The following is a 19,647-nucleotide window of genomic DNA, read 5'->3' as shown; positions in this document are numbered from 1 at the left end:
CATTCACACCTTTCATGTGACTGCCACAAATGAACAGCAAAGATAAGTGATAGGAATTTTTAAATACTCCATGAAGCCTCATCCTGAACATGGGCAGCACTGAGCATTTTGAACCTTTTACCCTGGCTTTCTTTGTGGCAGTAAAATACCCTGAATTTGATCAGAGTCAATCCCATGGACAACAAGCAACAGCTGAGGATCTTTTCTAAGATCTTGCACAAACATCTGGGTAAAGAGACCACAGCTACACTACTGAATTCCTTACGCAACAGAGTGTCATGACAATAGGTTGGAGGAAACTACCTGGGAAACCTTGAGAATAAAAATCTGTACAAGAGAAACGAGTGTTCTTTGGAAATTAGGATCAATCTTGTCATGATGGGAACCACATTCAAAGGTCTGGAAATTATTATTTCCCTTCTCCTAGAAATTAGAGCTTTCATGGGATTTCCATTCAAGTGTCAAAGACAAGGAGGCACTATAACTAACTATTTGAAGCAGGATGTGACAAAGAATTAACCTTGTAGATAGATTACATCTAGGAAAAAATGATTAACCAGTGTTAGGCAAAGAAATGTAAATATATAAATGTATATAAGGTGAATCACTTATGCTCAAACTGACACCATAGCAAATGGGTGACCCACCATAGAGATCTATGTCATACAGCACACATCATTTTGTGAAATATAGCACTGAGATGACATGTTGATAAACACTGTTTTTTTATGATACACAAAAGGTGAACATGCATGCTATGAGCAGTTTGACAGTGTAGCTTACTGAGTGTTGATAATTCATCAAAGACATCAGGCAGAAGACTGTAAGATATTTCAGCTTTTTCTCAGACAGAGCCCAAAGGGTTGCAGCGGGCACTTGTCACACGAGCTGTCTCCTGTGTGCAAACGCAGGGCTTGGTCCTTTACTCTCTCCTGTACAGCATGAATAAAATATCACAGAGAGATTGCAAAATGAAATGTGTTTCTGTGACAGCGGTGTCCAGATGACACCCTTGAAAACAAGTGCTTGTTTTACACAGGGCTTAACCAATTTACGCAATTTACTGCCACAAGCTATTTTTGTGGCTTTACAGTTTAGCCGATTTCAAAGCAGGATAACACTTTTACAGACGTAATAAGAACACCTGCATTTACATTAAGTCAGATAAAAGGAAAACACAGGATGGATATTAATACATATAGAAAGGGTAAGTTTCTCTTTGTCTGGACAACGCCCAGCATAAATTGAACCGATTTCTACTATATAAGAAAAATGGATAAAAAAGTAAAGGCTAATCTATCAGGTACAGGGCAGCTTTAACTGTTTAGTGTTAGAGAAAATATACAAGAATGTTATTATCTCACAATTATATAAACATTTCTTGCACCTTCCTCTGTAACATCTGATAGGAACTACTGTCAGGGAGATGATATCAGGATACAAATGGCATTAGCCATTGTCACGGTTTTGGAGTTTCTTCTCCAACACATCTAGGACTTTTTGATTATGACAGAAAATCACACAAAGTACCGCAACACCACAATATATAGAAGTAAAACTAAAATAGAACAAAATCTATTTTAATCTAAACCTAAACTAGTCTATCTGCATCCACTCCAACAGAAAAATAAACAAGAAGTGGAAACTACAGGCTTTTTTCCCCATACTAAAATATTTTGTAACTTTTTATTAGTAGCTAATCCCCTTATAATTAAGCCTCTCCCAAAGTGTTTGGGTTTTTTCCACCAGAAAATCAGAGAGTTGAGATGCAATTAACTTTGCAGTTTTGTTCATCCATCTTCCATGTTACTTCCCTTTTTCAACCCGCCACTCTATGAGTATGGTCCTTTAAGACTGTAAATTCTTCAGATTAAACACTCTAGACCTGAGCATGAAAATCTGAGCTAGGAAGTGTGCAGGTGAAATGTAGCACCACTCAGGTTTTATATCTCATGTCCTGACTCTTATTTGTCTCCTGCTGTTCTGCCTGGTTCAGAACCGAGAGGTCTTCTAGAGTTCACATGAACAAAATGGATCGAGCTTCATATAATGTGTGTGCGCAACAGTTCCCAGCAGAATAAGCATCTGTTCTGAGCATTTTTTTATTAAAAATTGAAAATACTAACAACCCTGAAAAGCATAGCAGAAATTGTGAAACAGAAGCAAGTGACCCATGCACATGGGAAGAAGCTAATATTCAACCCTGTGGTGACCCTGCATTAGTGCTGTGGTTTGTTCTTCTTCCTATTGTTCTCCACTCTGTTTTCAGATCCCCATTTCCTCTCATAGCTCTTCCCCTGATAGCCTACTTGTTCCTCACCACTGCACTGCTCAGTACATCTTTGATCTGCACTTTTGGGCAACACACAGAGCGTGCATTTTGTACTTACTCCTACATGTTGTTTCAATTTACATTGTTAAACCAGCCATAAACTACTTTATTCACCTTGAGTATGCTTGACAAAGGCATACATCCAAGGGCTCGCCTGGTGCAGGTGTTCTTCCCCTGGTCAGGAATCACCTATGAGATTCATATCTACAGAGTTCAATGAGTGTAAAAACTCCATCATCCCTTGGCATGGTGGTGCATGGAGGCTGTGACAGGACTTGGCCAGTCGTCCTTCAAATTTCCATCTTTCCCAGGGCTTTGCATTCTGTGTAACACAGAGCTGAGGAGGCCAAAGAGAGTATGGGAGTGAGAACATCAATTTAGATTTTATCTTCCATTTGACAAAAAGGAGTGTTTGAATGCTGAGACATGAGCCAGGGCTCAGGAGGACCTTATCACATTCTGCAATGACCTGAAAGGAGGGTGCAGCCAGGAGGGGAACAGCCTCTTCTGCCAGGCAACCAGCAACAGGACAAGAGGATACAGTCTCAAGCTGCACCAGGGAAAATTTAGTCTGGGAATTACAAAGAATTTCTTCACAGAAAAGGTGATTAGACATTGAAATGGGCTGCCCAGAGAGGTGGTAGAGTCATCGTCCAGGCAAGTGTTTAAGGAAAAGACTCGACATGGCACTCAGTGCAGTGGTCATCCCGGCGATTCATCGTAGGTTGGACTTGACAATCTCCGTGGTCTCTTCCAGCCTAACTGGTCCTGTGATTCTGGGAAGGCAATACTTGGTTGTCACACGGCCCACGGCTGCCTTCTCTCACATGTATCACAGACTGTCCCTGCCCAGCAGGCTTGGCCTCGGCCCGCGCTTGGAAGAGCGCACCTTGCTTTGATTTAAGCGGACACAAGGCCGGGGGAGCATCCCGGGCCTGCGGCGGCTGAGGGAGGCGAGGGCGCGGGGCGGCGCCGGGCGCTGAGGCACGGCGGGGGGCGCCAGAGAGCAAGCACAACACACGCCCGCGCGGCCATGACGGCGCTGATTGGCGGCGGCAGCGGCCAGCAGCCGTGAGCGGCGGCTTCTGATTGGCCTGCAGGTGCGGCCCCGGGCGGGGCGGGGCGGCGGAGGGCACATAAGGAGGGAGCGGCGCTGGCGGCGCGCAGGCGGCGAGGGGCGCGGGACGGGCGCTGTCGGGGTCCGGGCGTGGGCGGCGCGTGCGGGGCTCAGCCCGTGGCCACGGCGGCGGCGGCCGCTCCGGGTGTCGGTGGCGGCAGCGGCGGAGCCGGCGGTCCTCAACCATGCTGTGCTATGTGACCAGGCCGGACGCGGTGGTGATGGAGGTGGAGGTAGAGGCGAAAGCCAACGGCGAGGACTGCCTCAACCAGGTGAGGGGCTTCTCCTCGCCGCCCGCCCGCCGTGCGCCAGCGCTCGGGGCGGGGGCTGTGACGGGCGCGGCGGTGACCGTGGGGCAGCGCCGAGCGCTGGTGCCCGGCAGCCGCGCCGCCGCTCCCCTGCCAGCCCGCTCCCTCTCCCCGCGGCGGGGCCCGGACGCCAGGCGAGGGGCGGCGGTGGCGCGGGGCTGGGCCGTGCGGGGGCGGCCGCGGCGGTGGGGGCGGGGAGCGCCGCAGTCTCCCCGCTTCCCTTATGGGCTTCCCTTACGGTTTTGGTTTCTTATTTTTATTTATTTATTTATTTTCCCCAACCCCTTCTCCGTGTTGAATGCAGAGAGTGCTGCGTCCCCCGCCACGGGGCTCTCCGGCCCCTCTGCTGTGGGAGGCGCAGGCCCGGGCCTCGCCAGTGAATCCCGCTGGAAGTGTCCCCGGGGAGGGGACAGGAGTGGGGCCACAGGCGGGGGGTGTAGCACACACTGCATCCAACCCTCTGCATCCGGGGCCGAGCGGGCTACAGCTGCCGTCCAGGTGCTTTTCCGTCACCACCGCCTCGGTGTGGCTGCGGTGGCTGCCGTGGTCATGCTGGGCAGAGACACACGAACAGTCCGGTCTGCTGGTGACATCTAAATAAAACTTGTGGGTGACTGTACTTCTTTACTCCTCCTTGCCCAGCAAGTGCGATTGGCTGTGATGTTGAGTAGCAGATATTTTCCTCTTGTGAAATCCACTGACCCTTTGAAGTGCCTGTCCTGGGGATGAAATTTGACTGTGGAAGCCCGTGTGTTTTTTGGCTAGTGGAGAAATTCTTAGTTCCTGCTTCGTGCTTTTTTTTCTCAGCTGTTTTGTATGCATTCTAAAATCCAAGTAATTAAGCCGTTGTATGGAGGTGCTGACAGTAGGATTTTGTGCGTGTGTTTTAAGTGAGCAGTCTGAAAGACCACTTCAGATGTTACTTTTCATTGTCATGTTGTAGCCTGATTGTAAAGAATCTTATTCTTGCAGGTTTGCAGAAGGCTGGGGATTATAGAAGTTGATTATTTTGGACTGCAGTTCACTGGCAGCAAAGGAGAGAATCTGTGGCTGAATTTGAGGAACAGGATCTCCCAGCAGATGGATGGTTTGGCTCCTTATCGACTGAAATTGAGAGTCAAGTTTTTTGTTGAGCCACATCTTATCTTACAGGAACAGACAAGGTAAGTAAATGTAGTTACGAGTGCATTTAATTTAATACTTTGTTTTCAACTTATGAAAGTGATTGCACACTCTTTTATTTCTTTTATCGTATGGTAATTTTGCTTGACTTTTCTACCTAGCTTTAAAATCTTAGTGTTTTTGAAGTTTATTACTGGGGTTTTTTTAGAAAAAGTGCAGTTAAATTGGCAACATTAAGCTTTGTTTAGCTACCAGTAAGTAATGAGTGTGAGTAATTTTGTGAGCACTTAGTGCTGGCACTGGAAGAAACTATGCTACCAGTAGCAAACTTTTTATATGGTATTTGTGTGTCCGATAGTAACCTCTGTTCTGTGGTGTTACTCTAGGTCATTCTGAACCGCTAGTACAGAGAGGCAGGAAACAATTCCTCCCACAGTGCAAAAAAAACTTACTGAATTCCTTTTTGTCTGGTATTATGTTACAGTAACTTTCATATAGCTACAGGCACTTAGAGGCTACAAAAGGAACAGCTGTCTGGCTGCTTCTGTGGCAAGTCCTCTTAACTAAATTGTTTTACTGTTATTAAACCAGAAGAAATAGTCTTCTAAAATTAGCAGGAAACACTTGCTTTTACTTCTTGAGCTTGATTACTGCATGAATTGCAACGGAATTATCTTTAAAGAATGCTGTACACGTATGTATTTAATGCTGACCTTCCAACTACTTTTTCCTGTTAGTTTTGGATAGTACAGTTAATATGAATGGGGCCAGTTGAGATCTAGTGTCTGATAATGCCAAAACCCATTTCACTACTCACCTGAACTTGTTACTCTCAGAGTCATTGACTTAGTACTTTCAGAATTAAGACCATGAGTACAACATGGTGATTTTGCACAGAATGTGCAAAGGACTTGGTCAGAAGCTGACAGTTTAATTTGGTGTTTATTTCATAGGAAAAAGTGTTTGAGTTTATTTTTTGATCTAGTGTGTAGGGGAGAGGCTTTTGAGGAGCAGTGGTTCCAGCTCATCAATATGGTTGATGTTTTCAGAATACTGTGGTGGTAGACCATGGTTGTCCTGGATAATAGCTCCAGTTAGGCAAATGCATTCAAACTGAATTCCAGTTCGGATATAATTTCATTTAGGAAATAATTTCTACTATCCATGGCATATTGTGGAGTATTTTTCCTTAAAGAAACTTTTATTTAAATATTCTTGATAAGTATAAAACCAAATAACAAATGGGATTTATGTAGAACAAAAGGAGCCGCACAATTTCATACCTGATGAGGCAGAAGAGATTACCCTGAGCATGTCAGATGTGTCACTGCTCACAAAACAAATCCGGGTGAAAATCTGAGGAAACCTAAAAGTGGCATTTTTGTGCTATCATTGATGAATGCTTGTTCAACTTCACAAGGCTTTTACAGATGTCTGTGTCCCTGCCTTCAACCCTGTCGATGCAAGACTTGGCAGGAGGTGGAAGTTAATAGGGCGGTTGAGCTGGTGAAACGTGCCCCGAGGCTTGTGTAGCTAAAATGTAACAGAGCTTATACACCTACATCAGAGCAGCAACTATTTCTCCACTGTAAAGATGTGTTTAAAGGATGTAGGTGGGATAAGCTTTCTTTTATGTATCAGTTAGGACTGTTCTGAAACTAATATTTTTAACAAACTATTTAAAAATTAACCCGGGCTTAGGCATCAGAAGAGGTCTATTGAAACCAAGTGCAACTTCTGTGTCAGGTTGTCATAACTGCCTTTTAGTTGTAGAAGCCCAGTAGTCCACATGTAGCAAATCTAGAATTCGAGTGCCTGTGGTGTCTGTTCTCCTGGATTGTTGACACTGTGTGTTAGTAGATTGACTATTTTTTCTATTCAGGTCTGCTTGAGGATTTACATGTGCAAGTAACTGTGAGTTCTTACTTAGCTTGTGTGTAAGCGTCAAGGAGAAGATGAAAAACCTGTAAACCTGTTGTCAAACCTAAAAAACAATCGGTATATCATAGAATTGCAAGGATTAGCTGTACAGTTAAAACTGACACATTTTCATCTTTATCTGCAAAGTCTTAATGAAGAAAGTGATGGCTATCCTTAGTTTCCTTTAGCAGCTGTGTCCATATTTGATGTATGGGGTGTTTTTGGCAGAGCTGTTGCCTTTTGGTCCTGTGTGTGAAGAACTCTGGGGAAGTTTTCCAGTCTTTTGCTTGCAGCCTCTGATCTTGTTTTTACATATAAATTAGATGCATGTTGAGACTGCTTTTGAAATCTGAGAAGCTGCAAGTAATTCTAAATTTTGTTGATGTGCTTCATCATGATTATAATGGCAAGCGTTGTGACTGAGTTACCAGGGTTTTTTCTGTGTTCTTAGGAAGCTTTGCCAGCCCCAGTTGCAGCGCTTCATTAGAGACCCTTGCCTTGTGCTTGAGTTTAAAATGCGGGTGTATGTTTGTTTGTAGCAATTTAATGTTCAGGTTTCTACATGCTGTGAAAGCTCATCTGGCAACAGAGCGTCCACTTCTGCTTCTTTTCGCTATAATCAGCCCAGAGGAACATTGCAGCCAATTTTAATATTCTTAGACAAGGCAGCCTTCTTGCTGCAGAGCACAAAGGCAGAGCAGGTTATAATTGTACCTTGACCACTGTGGCAACAAACCACGTTCACTAAGTGCTTTGGGAATCTGAGAATTGCATGGAGAAACCTTTTCTACTGCACTTTTTTACAGGGTTAAAAGCAGTTTATTTCTCTTCTTCTTTGGATCTCAACTTCTAGGTTTTTTTATTTGATTACCTGGTACTGAATTGTACCACATAGTTTTATAGTTTAGAATTGTTTTCAATGGAATAAAAGTGCTTCAGTGCAAGAATGTCATTCAAATTTTATCTGCTGCTGTCAGAGTTTTACAAACAAGTCTGAGATGTGAACAGTATGCTGCTTTAGAGAGCTGTAAGTTTTCTTTAGCATGGAAAATCACATTGGCTTGAAAAGGATTGCTATCTCTTTGTGTAAAGACACACGTGATGGTCCAAGATCAAGATCATAACTCTGGCTTGTGTTGTGTTCGTTCACTGTTTTCTCTATTTCTTTGATAGGTCCTGCAACAGTTGCTGGGCGGGGAAAAAAGGCAAACCGGCTTGTCTCCTCCTTACTGAGTGACTTGTGGGTGGTTCACGGATCAAATATTGTGAAGGATTGGATTGCAGTTAGGAGCTAGGGCTTAGAGAAAGGATTATACATCGCTAATTGGAATTTTCAGGAGACTTTTTGACGGGGGTGGGGCCAGGGGCAGTGACTGGGAGTGCTGGGGGCAGCCCGGTGGCGCGGCCCGGGAGCCAGCTGCGGTTTGGGATATCGCGATATGGCAACCCCTGCCCGGGATAGAGAGCTCCGGGCATCGGCCACAGGCCGGTGTGGAACGTGGAGCAGAGGAGTCTTGAAACTTGCACCCACCTTTTAACTGGAATAGTGTTTGCCGAGCTGCCCGAGAGGCCAGCCAGTGGTGCCTGGCAGCAGGCTGGGAGGCTGGTGGCTGTAGGTTTTAAATTCAGCATTATTTGTCTTGTGTAGCATGACTGGAAATCAAATATTCACATGTAAGCCACGACAAGTTAAAATATGTCAGATTCTAGTGAACCACACAATATCGTGAAGCATTCAAAAGAGCTGAGTTTTGCCAGCCATGAAAGTGGCAATTATTGTTTTGGAGGTTGTTAAAGTTGTGTGATGTTTGCCAGTATTTGAATTATATTTACAAAGTGCACTTCTTTGCTGTGTTGTCCAGTTGTATTGATGAACTAGTTAAAATTAAGAATGGCCTTAAATCTGTTGAGGAATCCAATACATGTAGTAGATAAAAAGTGAGGAAACCATCCTGTTCTCCTATAGCATTGGGTAGTCAGCACAGCAGTAACATGGTGTTTGTCAAGGCAATGAAAGTGTGTGTGATAACCACTGGGGTGAGTTTAATGCACCTGTTTGTCTAAGTCAAGCTAAATTGCAATTGGTAACTTTTTACCCACTCTGCTGAGAGCAAGGAAGAACAAAGACACTGAGGAGCACAAAATAAGCAAAAAATGTTGCTTTTTTTCATTTAGGGTGGCCTTGTCTGCTTTTAAAAATGGAATTATATACTATAGATTTAGAAATCTTTACCAATATATTTTTAGGGAGAACAATTATGTCTGTTAATTTTGGTTTTAGACTACAAAGTAGTAAATTTACTCCACAGGAGGACGGAGCCTTAACTCCTTAACGTGTGGTAAGGAATCATACTCCAAAGAGAACAGGTTGTTCCTTGGGAGGTATGCTAGGATTCTTGCCAGTAGTCTGGCAAGAGGATGAGGTCTTATGGCTATGCTTCTAGTTTAGGGGTCATTAGTCATATGCAGGCACCTCTTTGATAAAGGATTGGGGTTTGTCCCTTCTTCCACTGATAGCTAAGTCTAGAGCTTAAAATTTTTAGCTACCTATCTGCTCTGTTTCTCTTGCCTTGATTAAAAAAAGAAAAGGTAGTAGAAACTGCTAGTAGTAGTGCAGAGCCTTTATTCCTAATTCACATGATTGTCTTCAATGAGTTACAAAAGAAAATGAGATCTTGTGTTACATCTACTTTAAATAGTATTTTTTTGTGGAGTTGTTATTGCCAGTTCATTTGGATGAATGCTAACTAGGTGATTTGCCCCCCTTGGAATTCCATTGTAGTGAAGTACTGATGCCTGTTTCTGGCAGCGGTGTTCAGTATTGTCAGCCTGCATAACTTGCTTCAGAGGAAGGCAAAAAGCAATTAATGTGATGGATATCTGGGTCTGTGACTTTGGTTTGGTAGGTAAACTTTTTTGTGAAATGGAGCATCTGCTGAAATCTCCTTGCAACCTCCCCTTTCTACAGTTTTTGTATCAAATTATTTACATCCGGCTGCAATACATTAATCATACTGCATTTGATTTTACCGAGTGTTTTGTATGCACGTAAACCTTAAATTATATGCAAAACATGGATCCAAATATAAGGATGCAAAATTAATATAAAATCACCAGTGTAGCTAATGCTTGAAGAAAATCTGTGATCCTGTTCTAAAACTGCCCTTTGTTCTTTTGAAAGGAAGAAATCTGTCTGGGCAGTGACCGATAAAGTGTAGCTTTGGCAAACTTAATGTTTTGCTCTCTAGTCAGTATTCTTAGGTAGTGTTTTGAACTACCAAAGTCAGAGGAAAAGTTCCATAATCGAATAGACAGATATGTCTGGGTAGCATGGGGTTCAGAGAGGAGGAAAAGGCTATTTTGGGCTACTGAGACTGTCTTTTGTACTGATGCTGTCATGTGCAGAGAACTTGGGCTACAATTGCAATGGGAAGTTCTGTTTGTCCTTCAAGTTGCCACTCGTTGATCAATGTCCCAACATGTCTGGCAGGTGTTAAGATGACTAGGAGTCACAACAATTGATGGGCAAAGTTCAGAGTTGTGAAGATTTAAAGACTAAATTAAGCTTTGGAAAGGGTAGTAAAAAGCTGCAGAATGTGCTAAGAGAATGTTTGGCCTGGGGCAGGAGGTTGGAACAGTCAAACATTTTGTTTGACTTAAGTGACTTCTCAAATTTCTAACATGTAATATTAATGTATCAAGTACAACTGAAGTGTGAATGATGCAGAAACAAAAACATTTTGTTTCTTACCTGGTAGACAGACTTTAGATTTTCTACCATCAGTGTTGGAAATGCAACCTTTAGGGAACCTACAAAAAGTTCTGTTTTGAGTTTGTTGTTCAGAGTTCATTGTTCTGACTTGCTAGATAAAAATTCCATAAAGTCTGAAATAATTCCTTGAAAAAAAGTATCCTTTTACTGTACAACCTGACTATCTTTGGAGGTGAGAAAAGTCTTAACTTTTTTTTTATCATATCTAAAGGTTCAGAGAGAGAGAAGGGATAGTGGATTGTGTATGAAGCGATTAGGTCACAATCTAATTTACAAAGACTTAGATAAATCCTTTCTTGTAACTAATAGTATCTGTGATATGAGCAGGTTTTCTACAAGAGAGTCTATTAGGTCCTTTGGAGTTTGCAGAATTAGATAAGGAACTGCATCAAGGATAGTAATGTTTTAGTTTTGGTTGACTGTATTCAGCAATAAAACCACATTCTTATGCCTTTTTCTTTAAGGATCAAAATACTTTGTTTAGTTCTCTGTAAAAAAGAAATTAAATCTGTGTTTTTTATCAGATTGTGGCTAGTGTCACGTTTTGGACCTTTGAAGAGGAATGATTTTACAATGGTTATTAATATAACTTTGAAGGAGTGCACTCTGCAGCTGGCTGGATTAATCAAAACCACTTTTTCAGATGTGTTTGTAACCATCGCTGTCTTTCAATTTCTAGGTGCCTTTTCTTCATCAAACACACTTAAAGAGTCAAACAAAACAAAACCCAAACCAAACAAACCCCCCCCCCCAAAAAAAAAAACCAACCCCAAAACCCAAACAAAAAATCTAACACAAACACACACACAAAAAAAAAAAAAAAAGGGCAGCAGAGAATTTGCTACCTGAACTTTGGTTCAGAGCAGCTGCTCTAACAGGTCAGTGTGAAGTCATTCACTGTCCTGTTATAATAACCTATGCAGATTAGGTTATTTAGGTGCAGATGGACTGAATTTGCATAACTAGTTACTTTGCAATAACTGTCCTTTATATGTGCTGTTTGTTCTATTTATCATAAAAATGCAAAGTAGCTGAGTATTTGTGAGATGTTTTCCCTTATGTGATAGGAGCCAGGTGTGGGAAGTTACTGCACATTAGCTGACATGATGCTACTTCACATTGTGCCTTAAACTTATTTGTCTTCCTATGCCATTACTGGCTTTGTAGTGATGGAATGTGACAAGCCATGCATCTGCTGTGTCTGTTTCTGTAATTCATCTGTATTTGCAGGAGCAATATTTCGTTTTTCAGTTCCCCTTGAGATGTCAATAAGGTCTTCCCAGCAAGAGGAGAACTCTTGACTTTACCCTGTGTAGTCAGTGCTGTCATGTGAAAAAACCCCTGAAGATACAATAATTTAGGTGTGGTAGTTGTAAATGTGTTTTAGCTAATGAGAAAAAAAAGTCTAATCTTTCTTTGAAATGCTGTATTTGTAATTAGTACTCAAAATAACTGGAAATCCTGTTCTGATATTGTCAGAGGATCAAGAGTGCATGAGAAGCTGTTCATTTTATGAAATGGTGATTGGTGTTAGGGAAAGCCTACTATTTGAATTTATTTTGGCCCTTGTGTTTTCATAATTTATACTGAATACTTTAGGTTTATGAGCTGACCACCATTTTAAAAGACCACAGATATGCCTTTCTGGGGCCCAAGCCCAAAGAGCGATGACTGCAAGGTAGGAGAAACACATAGGAGCAGAGGTTTGACTATCTCTTAAAAAAAAAAATAAAAGACCCTAAAGGAGGAATAACCTGCTGACAGTGGAGACAACTCTGTGTGAAATTCTGGTCCTCTTGCCACCTAAACTCGTGTCCTGTAGTGTGAGGACACTGGCTTCCACCAGACCCCTCTAGAACTGCTGAAGGGTGTAGGTTGATGTTCAGACTCGAGAGTGATGCAATTAAACACTTGCATTGCAACTAGCATGATGCTCTAGCATGAAAGACAGTTTGCAAAGGCAAGTGTTGAAGCTATGACTTCTTGCAGAAAGTGAATTGTAGGAAAGCTTACAGGATAATTTAATACCAGTTCTTTCTTCCTGATTGAAAGAATTGTGGATATGAGGCATCTTTTGGGCTGGTATCTTCTTAGTTGCAACATTTACCAATGGAGCTAAGAAAGAACACAGCTTTTGCAAGTTCTGTAATTGCTCATAATGCTGAGAAAAAGTCCTATTTGCTTTGTTACACAAAGGAATTATAGAAAGGTACAACAGAGTATATGTAAGATATTATTAAAAATTCCCATTGGAAGGAAAGCTTGTCACTTATTAGCATCTTTAACTTCAGTGATGAGATATTAAATACAGAGCTTAAGTAAAACTTTTCTTAAAAGTAGATTAGACTTCATTTTAGAAAAGTAAATGTCCTGTTCCTGTGGTAGCCAAGACACTTCCCTGTGGGTACTAGGCTTCATTTACTGAAAGATTTTTTTCAGTGATACATAACTCTGTGATACATAATTCTCCATCTGGCTTCCATAAATATGTTGAGTCTTAAATGGTAAGAAATTTATATTGTGTCCTCTGAGGGAAAAGAAGGACGATCTATAGAAGTTAGGGCAACCCATGGCTGATAATAACATGCTGCTGGTAATGTTGGTGAAAATGCTGGTTTGTCTGTCAAGTAACCTATTAGATAATTAAGAACAGCTGTTTGAAGTTTCAGCAAGCTGTTAAACCTGCCTTGGTCTCAACTGCAAAGTTTGGTCTGATGAGTGCTTGCACAATAGCTGTTTTTCCATTTTATTCCCCAGTGCCTTTTCAGGTGTTTCAAGTTGTGCTGTTAATCAGGTTGCTGGCAAAACCACCATGGGTGTAGTGGCTGGGGCATTTCCACTGTGTAGAGAAAGTTATTGTTTCCCCTCTTGCATAAGAGAAATGTCTATGTTTTGAGATGCTCTTCCCAAATTTGTTTTTGTGAAATGCAGAATCACTTGTAAACTGCAACACAAAATGTAAACATAGGAAACTCTTTCATTGGTATTTTACTTACTAAATTGGAATTACTAATTGGCCTTAGGAGTAAAAGCAGTTCTCATTCTTGAGATACTCATGATGGTGAAGTGCTCTTTTCTTTTAGCAGTGATTTTAGATGCCACCTTCAGTTGTAGCTTTGTGTTTAAGAGTAAGTAAAGAATGACAACGGAGGCCCTTTCCTTTCCCTTGTGCTAGACTTTATCTACTTGGTACATTCATTGCAAATTCTTGATTACCAAACATAGTTGAGATGTTACATGTTACCCATCTTGATTACAGATGTCATGTAACAGTTTGTGTAAGTAAATGTTTGTGATTGTGTTGCAGGCATATGTTTTTCCTGCATATAAAAGAAGATCTTCTTGCTGGGAATCTTCAGTGTTCTTCAGAGCATGCAATTGAACTTAGTGCATTGTTGGCACAGATGAAGTTTGGAGATTATAACCAGAACACTGCCAAGTACAATTACGAAGAGCTGTGTGCAAAAGAGCTCACCACTACCATTTTGGAGAGGTAAAAAGCACAATGATCTAGTTTCCTTTTTGGAGACCAAGAACAGAAGATTTTATTACACATTTAATTGCTGGTGCTATAGTGTAAGCGAGTAATTTAACAATAATAGCTTTGGAGACCAAAATCTCCAACCTTAATCTTTGATGTTCTGATTTCAGTTAAATTTTTAAGGTCAGATATGAGGTTGAGGTTTTTTGGCTTTGGTTGGGTGTTTTTTCTTGTGAAAGCTCTGGTACATGGGGAAATAGAGATAAATACCCTGCTCCAGGTTCTTAAATATAAATTGTAGGTATGTCTTAGACCTATACTTGTGAATGAAGGAATTTATCTGGCTTAGTACCATTACTCTGAAAAGTAAACAGAATTCTGAAACATCTTTATAGCTCAATTCCTGAATATCAGGAAACATTCAGTGTGTTATACTTTTCTGAACTGTTTTGTTTAGCTATGAACTTAGTGGTAGCTCAGGGGAATATGTTGGGGCAGGTAGTGTTAGTTGGAAAGCCTTGATTACATGTAGCTTTTTCATTTCTAAGCAAATGCACAGTATTTTCTCCTTGACATTCTCAGGAAGTTTTGGTAATTCTCAACTGTTTCCAGTTCAAAATTGTTGGGAATCTATAGACAAATAAAGCAGGTCAGGAGCATTTACTAATCTGTTTAACTAGGTCATCTAAAAATCCATGTTAAAACAAGCTGCTGACAGCAATAGCAGATACTTGAGTTATTTTACCTATCCTTAATCTTTTTACCAACAGCATTATTACGAAGCACAAGGAGCTGGAAGGTCTAAGTCAAGCATCTGCTGAATACCAGATTCTACAGATTGTTACAACACTGGAGAACTATGGGGTAGAGTGGCACTCAGTGAGAGATAGTGAAGGGCAAAAACTTCTTATTGGTGTTGGACCTGAAGGCATATCCATCTGTAAAGATGACTTCAGTCCAATCAACAGGTAGGTGTTTCCTGGAACCATTTGTGTGATCAATTTTTGATAAGTATGAAGCATGCCTCTAGTTTTCTCATAAATACACAAAACTGCTCTGAGAATTACTAAAAGTGACTATTGGGATGTAGGGTCTGAGGACACTACCTGCTTGTAATCAAGATGAACAAGTGACCTTAATAATCTTGATTTTTATATATATTTCTGAGGCAGCATCTTCAATCAGCATTGCTGACTACCATCAGAAATCATTGTAATTTCTGATAAAAATGCACTGTAATAGTTTGTGGAAAATTCCCTAATTCTTAACAACTAAATAACCTTTCTTTTTTAACATTGATTTATAGGATTGCTTATCCTGTTGTTCAAATGGCAACTCAGTCTGGGAAGAATGTATATCTGACTGTTACCAAGGAGTCTGGTAATAGTGTGGTTCTCTTGTTTAAGATGATCAGTACAAGGGCAGCAAGTGGACTCTACAGAGCAATTACAGAGACACATGCATTTTACAGGTCAGTATTGCCCCTAGAGTCATGTGCTGCTGCTCTTCTCCAGTGTTTGAGCTAAGTGCTTAAACAGCCAGCAGTCTGACTGCACTTTGGAAATATTCTGCAAAATTCCAGTGTCTTTGCAGCTGCTCTTTTCCTCTTAAGTCCAGAAGCTGAACAGGTTTTTGCTCCTTTACATTTTGTGGGGTGGGAGTGACAAGAAAAGTAAGCAAAAATTTCCTGCTATGAATAACAGCATTTCAGAGTGCCAACTTTTTATGTTCCTTGATACTTAATAATACATGTAAAAATGTAATAGGTACATTTTTTGTTCCTATGTAAGAGAGAGAATGAGAGCAGTGGGGAAGATCCTGTCATTCAGAACGTGTAGATCCTTTATTTGGTTCCTTCAGTTGTTGTTATCTGTATGCCAACTTCCCATCCCATATATTTAAACCTTACAGTGTCCTTGCTCACATGCTCAGGGTTTTGCTTCATGCCAGCAGCTATCCATTGTCTCTGTCCTGTTGTTCTTTGAGGTAGGGGTGTGGTACTCATATGTTGGTGGACAATTTTTCAACCCCATTTCATTCTCACTGTGGTGTCCAACACTGATCAGTAAGATTAGCTGTCAAACACCCTTAGCAGTGTTTTCTTAAAATTAACTGCCACATACCAGTTACAATTACTTCTTGATCTTTGTCTCTGCTTGTAATTTCTGCTGTCCTTCACAGCTGCTGATTTTAATTTAAGCAGAATTTTAGTTTGGCAATAAGCTTAGATCTTGGACCCTAGGCCCCGTGAGACTGTAGTCCTTCTGTTCTGTGTTTGGGTTTCCTTCCTGTGTTGCCTAGAGAAGTGACATGCCTTAATAGGCTTCTGAAGATTCACCTGGATCAATGAAATGTGACAAGCATGGTTAGGGTAGCTGAAATGCACAGTGGCGAATACAAATGCCTTAATTCTCTACACTCCATTCACACCGGTTCCCTTCAGAATGACATAATACTAGTATATAAAGTATTGGGTGGAAATTGGGTTAAAACCATTACTTGACTCTGTGATAAAAATTGAGAGCCAGAGACTCTCAACTGGAATGCTTTAAGGCAGTGTTTGGAAATTCCATGCAAACAGGTGTTGCCAGGTTGAACTGTGGATTAAGCAACTGTTTGCTGTTTGTTAGCATAATTCTTTAAGTCCCTTCCATAGGCTGATGGCTTCATTTTACCAGACATTTCACATTTTCAAGATTAAAGTAATTGTCACTTTCCATTTTACACTTTTCAAAGGGGAGTTTTCATGCAAAAATCATTCAAGAGCTTAAATATAACCTCAGTCTGTTTCATTTGCTTTAATTTCAGTGCTCTTAGTTCAACTTTGGGAACAAATTACTGTAGGGTCATGCTATTGGTATTAATTAACTAAGTTTGCATTTGTCCTATTGCTTTATAGGTGTGACACTGTCACCAGTGCTGTCATGATGCAGTATAGTCGAGACTTAAAGGGTCACCTAGCATCTCTATTTCTGAATGAAAACATTAATCTTGGTAAAAAATACGTCTTTGATATTAAAAGAACATCAAAAGAAGTTTATGATCATGCGAGGCGGGCTCTTTATAATGCTGGCATTGTGGATCTTGTTTCAAGAAGTGATCAAACCCCACCAAGTTCCCCCCTTAAGTCTTCAGAAAGCAGCATGAACTGTGACAACTGTGAGGGTCTCAGCTGCCAACAAACAAAAGCCCTGCAGGAGAAGTTGCGGAAGCTGAAGGAGTCCATGCTTTGTATGGTGTGTTGTGAAGAAGAGATAAATTCGACCTTTTGTCCCTGTGGCCACACAGTTTGCTGCAAGTCCTGTGCTTCCCAGTTACAGGTAAATGCAGTTGCCATTACGTTATGAGTTACCAATTTGTGTGGAAGGTTTGTTTTTTATATTTGATGGTCATGGATTAATATGTTTGTGCTGATGGGCTAGTAAAGCTACTAAAATTTTGTTTGTGGCAAACTAATTTCAGAGGGCGTTCTGTCTGAATGATGTGCTAATGTAATTTGTGGTGAGGCTAAGAATGAGTGGCATGCTTCTCACCATACCATGTCTTAAATATGGGATAATGGAAAAAGTGCTGTTACTGCGTATGTGAAGTCTGCAGGAAGTGCAGAGACTCCCAAAATACAAAGTAAAATAATTTCCCAATGTTTTTCCTTTCCAGTCGTGTCCTGTTTGCAGATCTCGTGTGGAGCATGTCCAGCATGTATACTTGCCAACCCACACCAGTCTTCTCAATCTGACTGTGATATGATCCACGTACACTTTAAATGCATCATGTACTATTCAAACTGCACTAATAAGAAATGCAACCATTGATTGTGAAGAAGGCAATCACTCTGGCACCTATCCACAATCAAAAGCAAAAAATACTGCATTTTTTAACATGAATATTCTTTGTTCAGCATGTCCAAAATGGTTTGGGACATCTTCTGAGAGTAGAAGTGTAATTGATTCATTTTACTTAAGGAATGATCCGTAAGTTTGTAGCACGGCAGTGTTGCCACGAAGAACAGTAACCCTGGAGAAATGTGGTGTACACATGCAGATGTACCTGGTGAAAGCAATGCAGTCTTTTCTTTTACATGCTCTAAATCCTTTTTAGTACAGTTGCACTGTTTATTTTAATGGTAAGACTTGCTTTTACACATACCAGTTTAGTAAGGCTCATAGCTTCTGCTTTTAGTAAACTGCTTTAAAGAGGAGGCATCTCTTTTTCAAAAACTAGTTCTTAAACTGAAGTTACAAGGCTTCACTAAGCAGCTGTGCTTAACTCAGAATTCTATTAAATAGAAAACAATTCTGAGAGAATAGCTTTGGAAAGGGAGGACAAGATTGTTAATCTTCAGGTGTTGAGGGTGGGTCAGGAGGGTCTTGTGTTTGACAGTGTCCTGTGGAAGCACTGCTGTGGGACTTCATTTACAGTTCTCAGTGGGCAGAGTGCTCCCCAAGTTTCCCACAGTCCGCTTTTGGCTGGTGGTCTTGGGAGCTGCAGGCAACTGCCCTTCAAGTTGGGTTTATTTTTGGAGACTGATTTTAAACTATTAAACGTGCATCATTAATCTTTAAGGGTTGTGTATAATTTTAAATGCTTTCTTCAGTTAGCATCTTTAGCAGGAAATGACCTACCCAATAAAATGTTCTTGATTTCCACCCCCCTACTTGGGCATTTTGGGCTCTGGTTTCCTAGTGTCTTCTCCAGGGTACAGAGGGAACTGGAGACCATGTTTGGGTGCAATACTGGCTTAATCAAAGCTAGAAAAGTACACTGTCACTTTACTGAAATTTTCTGACTATACTTTTCATATTGCCTTAATGTAGCAGTAACGTGTGTTTATGCATCTGTTTCTTTGCACAGACATTTTGTCAAAATATTAAAACTCTACTTTTTTATGACACATTAGCATATAAACCTTACTCTAAGAGGGTATTTATTTTTTCACTTTGTAAAGAAAATTTTGTTTCCTCATGAAGCAAGAGCTTTGTCCTCTATTGTAGGCAGCTTCTGTCTTTTTATATTCAGATTAATAAAGTACTTTAAAAATCCTTGTGTTATTGCTAAGACTGATTTAATTCTGAAATTCATCTGAGGCATTACTGAACTGAAAATCCAGTGCAGTATTTTCATGCTTACAATCTTGACTATTTTGTCACATTTGAGGTAATGAGGTTTTCTCAAGTGCATGCAAAGGAGGGACTAAAACTGACATTTGTTACAGATGGTGAACTTTAAAACAGCTGACATGTTCAAACTGTAACACAGCCTTTGGAACTGACTTTTTGAAGAGTATTTTCTACAGTAAATTGCCCCAAATGTGGGGCAATATACCTGGAGGTATATTTCAGAGGAATGAGAGAAATTAAAGAATGCAGCTTGTGAGTAGAGAGTTGGAGTTTCCTTAGTCCTGTCTAGTAAATTCTTAATTACAGACATGGTGGTGTCTTTTTTGATTGGAGCTATTCAGATTTGCTAACTTAAAAGTTCTCTTTTCACATTGTTGAAGAGATGGTGCTTCCACACTTCCTGGGTTGTGCTCTGCTGTGACAAGGAAGGAGTGGGTGTACAAGTGTGTTCAGACAAGACTGTATCCAGCTACTGTAC

General features: G+C 40.9%; 1 protein-coding gene across 1 annotated transcript; it reads left to right on the top strand.

Annotated features, from left to right (window-relative positions):
- The first annotated feature begins 3,563 nt into the window (after positions 1-3,563).
- Positions 3,564-19,089, top strand: MYLIP (myosin regulatory light chain interacting protein). The gene is made up of 7 exons (XM_040083457.2): positions 3,564-3,721; positions 4,730-4,920; positions 13,879-14,064; positions 14,823-15,020; positions 15,359-15,523; positions 16,952-17,372; positions 17,710-19,089. The coding sequence occupies exons 1-7, from the start codon at positions 3,635-3,637 to the stop codon at positions 17,797-17,799; spliced, it is 1,338 nt and encodes a 445-aa protein (XP_039939391.1). The 5' UTR covers positions 3,564-3,634; the 3' UTR covers positions 17,800-19,089.
- Positions 19,090-19,647: the final 558 nt, after the last annotated feature.

This window comes from Hirundo rustica, chromosome 1, assembly GCF_015227805.2.
Source record: "Hirundo rustica isolate bHirRus1 chromosome 1, bHirRus1.pri.v3, whole genome shotgun sequence".
Classification (NCBI taxonomy): domain Eukaryota; kingdom Metazoa; phylum Chordata; class Aves; order Passeriformes; family Hirundinidae; genus Hirundo; species Hirundo rustica.
The sequence above is the reverse complement of the archived record's forward strand: the minus strand, read 5'-3'. Positions and strand labels throughout refer to the sequence as shown.